The sequence below is a fragment of the Nylanderia fulva genome, unplaced genomic scaffold (assembly GCF_048542155.1).
Source record: "Nylanderia fulva isolate GAGA-0341 unplaced genomic scaffold, ASM4854215v1 Scaffold196, whole genome shotgun sequence".
Taxonomy (NCBI): Eukaryota; Metazoa; Arthropoda; class Insecta; order Hymenoptera; family Formicidae; genus Nylanderia; species Nylanderia fulva.
In genome coordinates, this window is record NW_028190227.1 from 116,745 (window position 1) to 122,439 (window position 5,695).

Here is a 5,695-nt window from a genome sequence, read left to right on the forward strand (position 1 = left end):
CTTTCAACCTAAAAACTGGAAGTTTCTTGAACAAACAAATGTAAAATCATTAATGACAAATTTTATTCGATATACGCCGCTTTTGATTATCAATTGCATCAATATGCAAAAATAACATGCTTATTTATTGCGATCTGCATTTGTCGCAATAAATTCAAGAGAACGATCTTGAACAAGTACAAAAGTCATTTTTAATTTAATTTTCTTATATTAAATCCAAAACTGAAATAAAAAAAAACAATTTTGTTTTCATGGATTTAATGTCATGTATGAAGAGAGACCTGACCCTCCAGCGTTTTAAGATGTGACTCTTGTGAGTTACTTTGCGTAAAAATATATTTTATTTTTTTATATTTCAGATTTGGATTTAGCAAATAAAATTCTATTAACAATATTAGTTTTGTACTCCATCTGCCAGAAATAGTAGAGATTTAAGTACGGACATATTTACTATTTATTTCCTATTTGACCAAAATCAAGGTTATTTAAAATTTTTCAAAATCGCCAGACAGCATCAAAAACTAGAAACTGTAAACAAAATTTTTATACTTTATTAAAATGTTACATCCTGCGGTCTCCACGATTCTTTTCTTTCGGGGAATGCAATACGATATCTGAAATATTGCAGGCGCATACGATCTGACAAGCGAAGTAAACAATCCGAGAGAGATCTAAATGATCAAAAATAAAAGATATATACAAATCGCGAAAGCCAAACAGGCTAATCTATAAAATTCTAAATTATAACTCGCGGCGCCTGAAAAGATAAGGCAGTTGACAGCTCTCTAAACGAAGTTTACTCTAGCATTACGTCCTGCGATTCTTTCTTTCGGAGAACGTAAGGCGATATTCAAAATATCGCAGACCCGTAGATAAGTCACGATGTGACAGACGAGGCAAAACAATCTTCGTGCCTAGAAAAATATAAAATTATAACCCACTGTTCTCTTCAACGAACCACTTGAGAACCAATAAATTTTTACAAAGGCTATCTCTAAACAATCCTCGCCTGATAGATCAGCGAGGTCTGTTTAAGTCACAACTCGAGAAAGTAATAAATATATCAACCTCCCTTGATTAAAACAAATTCTCCATTGTAAACCTAGGACTCTAAATAAAGCCCTAACCAATCGTAATAATTTCCAAAATCAAAGAGACGCCTCCGGACCTAAAGGGCGTCATTGAAAATTTCTCTATTTGTTGGGAAATACTAACAAACCAATAAAGAAAGAGGCGCAAGGAAATATACAGAGTGTAAAAAAATTAGACCGACAAACTTTGAGGGGAAATAGAGGACATAAAAACAAACATATTTTGTTAATAATGTTTTTCTCTACGACGCTCCGTTTTAATATTAAAGGGTACAAAATAGGAATTTTATGATTTTAACAAAAAACAAACACATAACTGGAAAAATTAAATTGATTTCAATTACACATTATATATTTTAATTTTCAAAAAACAATTAACAAAAGAACGGAACAAAAATGCGCAAATAATTAGCTCAATTTATAATAAATGTTCAAAAATTCCTCCATTTGTTTTAACACAAAAATGACAACGTCGAAATTCGGATTAACGATTCTGTTTCTGTTTCAATGCTTCATCGATAAGAGTTGTAAAAGTTAGCTCGAGTAGCCGTATATAAGTGTTGGTTGGTGCCGTAGGTATCGAGAACATAGAGTAATTACCGTGAGTACCGTGTCCTCTCGTATCGTATCGTTTTGTGTTAGAGAAAGAGAGATCTCTTTCTCTGAGTATCGTGCCGCGGGGCTAGCCGACTGCGAGTTTCGCGAGCCGAGCCCTCTCCGAAAAAGTGCCGCCGACAGTCAATTGTTTCACGAGCGAGAATCGTAAAGTCTCGTGTGCAATATATGCAAAGTAACATTTATTACATATTCGATCAGTAGATTTTCGGAATTTGCATGCAGCCGTTCTCCGCGAGTGTGCTAAATATTTCAATTTTCGACTCGGCGAGAGAGTCGTGCAAGAGAGTTACAAAATTACCCGCGAAAAACAGTTAAGGGAGGAAGCCACAGTAAAATTTTGAAAAAATCGAAAATTTTTTTTTCGCTTATAAGGTGCTTTAGGGTCTTAAGAATAATATTCCAAAAGATGGAGTGCCGCAAAAATGTGTAAATACCCAAATTTTCCATTCTGCAGCAACGCCTCTCAGGTATGCTCCGTGCGCTTTTTGTGATTCCGGCGCGCGCTGTAATTTATGAGTACGGGAGCAGGTGTAATGGCAGTCGATGGAGAAGGAATTTTTCTCCGAAAATTCTATAATACAAGAATGTCTATAGGTGTCACCATGTCCAATATACATTCAAAGAACACGTGTGTAATGTTAGTAAACCGGATCTCGATTGTTGAAACGGACGCTTTTTTGCTTCGCTTCGCTTCGCCTTGTGTATACGTTCCATAATATTCGAATAATAGTGAAAATAAGCAGTGATTATTGAAAACTATGAGTGACAGAAGGAGTTGTCGTGAAAAGAAAGGTGCAAAAGGTTTTGATTCGTACGAAAAAAGGCCGACAAAGAAAAACAAGCGACCCTTGAATCGCTATGAAATAAAAAAGCCGGAGGATTTAGACGTCAGCGCATCGGCGAAGAAATTGAAAAGGCGTGATGTTACCGACATTGAAGTGGATCCTACATTTGGCTATAACATCGTAAATTTTGTAGCAGTTTTTGCCGCCATTTCCAATGTCGTCGTGTGTAAAGTGTGTCACTCTGAAGTGAGTTTCACAGAAAGCAGTAAACGAGGATTAGGATTTAAAATTGTTGTATCCTATAAGAATTGTGACAAAACAGAAATACCGAGTTGCCCATATGTCAAGAATGCCTACGAAATTAATCGCAGAATTATTCTTGCCATGCGATTGCTTGGTGTTGGTTTGCAAGGCATACGAAAATTTTGTGCATTTATGGAACTGCCCCGCCCGGTCTATCATTTGGTTTATGACACGATCGTTGAAAATATTTCTAATGCAACAAAAATCGTTTCCGAGAAGAGTCTGTCAAATGCAGCAAAAGAAGAAAAAAGACTTTCTGTCGAGAATGGAGAAAAAAACGGAATCACGGTGTCGGGCGATGGATCATGGCGAAAACGCGGCTTTTCATCTCTGTATGGTTTCGTTTCACTTATCGGTTGGCACACTGGTACAGTTATCGATGTCTTAGTAAAATCAAAATACTGCAAATCATACGAATTCTGGGCGAAAAAAGAAAACACCAAAGAATACAAGGAATGGGCAGAAAATCATGTGGACAATTGCGAAGCAAATCACGAGGGATCAGCTGGAAAAATGGAGGTCGATGCTGTCATTGAAATGTTCCAGCGCTCTGAAGCATTGCATGATGTGCAGAATGTAAATTATGTAGGCGATGGAGACTCGAAAACCTTCAAAGGTGTCACAGATGCTAAACCGTACAAAAATGTGACGATAACTAAAAAGGAATGCGTAAATCACGTACAAAAACGCGTGGGCACTTACCTCCGTAATTTGAAGAAACGCACAAAAGGCTTGGGAGGAAAAAGGAAATTGACAGGCAAACTTATCGACGAACTGTCAATATATTTCGAATTAGCTATTCGTAGAAATTGTGAATCAGTTGAAAAAATGAAGACAGCTATATGGGCCACATTACTTCACAAAATATCTACGGATAACCATCCCCAACACGACAATTGCCCGACTGGAGAAAATTCATGGTGCTCGTGGCAAAGGGCGAAATCTTCTAACACTTTGGCTATCTATACGCACAAACCACCAATGTCTGATGTAGTTTATGAAGCAATTAAGCCAGTTTACGAACAACTCACTGCGGATGATCTTCTCACTCGCTGCATCGGCGGTTTCACACAAAACAATAATGAAAGTTTGAATTCGACAGTGTGGGCGATGGCTCCAAAAACTTTGAATTCAGGCAAAAAAATTATCGATATTGCTGTGAACATCGCTTCGTGCGTTTTTAATGACGGGTTACTGTCCATTTTACACATAATCGAAGTCATGGGGATGAAAATCGGCCCGAAAAGTTATGAGCTGTGTATGGAATTAGATGAAAAGCGAATACAGAAGGCGGAGCGATCCATGACAGAGGGCGCAAAACAGGCCAGAATCGACCAGATGTCAATTCGAAAGGCCAAACATCAACAGGAAATTGACGAAGAAGGCCAATTGTATGGTGCAGACATCGCCGATTAGAGGTATATAAAAATATTATATGATTTTACAGTACTTACAACTTTAAACGCGTTTTTCTCGAAACCACTTTTTTTTTAATGGGCGGACACATAACTCAAATAAATCTTTACCGATCGGTTTGAAATTTTCACAGTATATTCAGAATACCTTTCTCTATGGAACTGCGTAGGATTTTTTTGTTATATTATATGGTTTTTTTTTATCAACAATTTTATGGCGTTTTTTTTTTGTTACATTTGCAAGTTTTTCTTAAAACATGCGCTATTTTGCGAAAAATTAACATATCGAAAAAATCCTACGCAGTTCCATACCCATTTATATATAGAACCTAAAAAACTTTCACTTTTTGTTCCAGGTCAAAAATTACGGACTGTAGATGTCCGCCCATGGGCCCTTCTGTAAAAATAGGCGCCACAAGACAAGTGCTGCACAGCCGCCATTTTGTAATAAAAATGCGTCAAAAAATTTTAAATTGTAGTTCGTTTATGATATTATACTGCTCATTTTACAGATTTTTGATTCATCATTTCATTGACCCCAAAAAAATTCCCGAAAATAGCCTTACTTTTTCGTGCTCTACTATGGCTTCTCCCCTTAAATATGATTTAAATATGGTTCATATTGCTCATTTATATGAACTAAATTAAACTCAAATAAAAACCAAATGTTAAATTTAAAAGTAATTTAATTCATATATGTTTTAAATATGCATCAAAATTAAATTTAAATATGTTCTTGGTATTGGATTTAACTTGTCCAGGCGCATATATGCATCATATTAATATTTAATAAGCATCTAACCAACCTGAGTTTCTAATTTGATTTATATTTGGAACAAATAAGATTTTAATTAACACACAAATTGAAATGTCAAGATATTGTGTCATTTGCGTAAAAATAAATTAAAATTAAAATTATTTTATTTAAGCAGTAATAACATAAAAAAAAAATTCTTTCCCGGGTCTATAGATAAAGAGGTGTCAAAATAACATTAATATAATACATAATAAAAGTACAAAGATTTGCAGAAACGAAAAATGATGACTCGTCTTATTGTTTTATGAGATAAGGCTCTTTAAATAATTGTCTGTTATTGTAGTAGTATTATATTCATTATTTAGTAGAATAATTATTATATAAAAGTAATAGTAATATAAAATAATAGTAATATAAAATACAAACAAAAAAGTTTATATATTTTAGAACTCGTATCAGATTGTATTAGCACAATAAACATCCATATTTACATATTCTTTTCATAATGATTCGGATGGTGGCAGACATAATCTGTCACCCTAATTACTTTACACAGTATATTGTTCATTTTAATGAGTAATAATTCTTCTGAATTGTTGATTGCAATAATGTGCGAAACCTTAGTCCTGCTTGGGCGATGACAAATAATATTTCTCTGATTAACATTTAGCATCTTAATAATAACATATGTATCATTGTCACGCATTGATACTGAAAGAAAAAATT

At 34.8% G+C, this 5,695-nt stretch overlaps 1 protein-coding gene across 1 annotated transcript; it reads left to right on the plus strand.

Annotated features, from left to right (window-relative positions):
* Nucleotides 1-2,554: 2,554 nt before the first annotated feature.
* LOC146723463 (uncharacterized) lies at nt 2,555-4,213 on the plus strand. The gene has a single exon (XM_085481893.1). It carries the CDS (start codon nt 2,879-2,881, stop codon nt 4,211-4,213), a length of 1,335 nt encoding a protein of 444 aa, XP_085338019.1. The 5' UTR covers nt 2,555-2,878.
* Nucleotides 4,214-5,695: the final 1,482 nt, after the last annotated feature.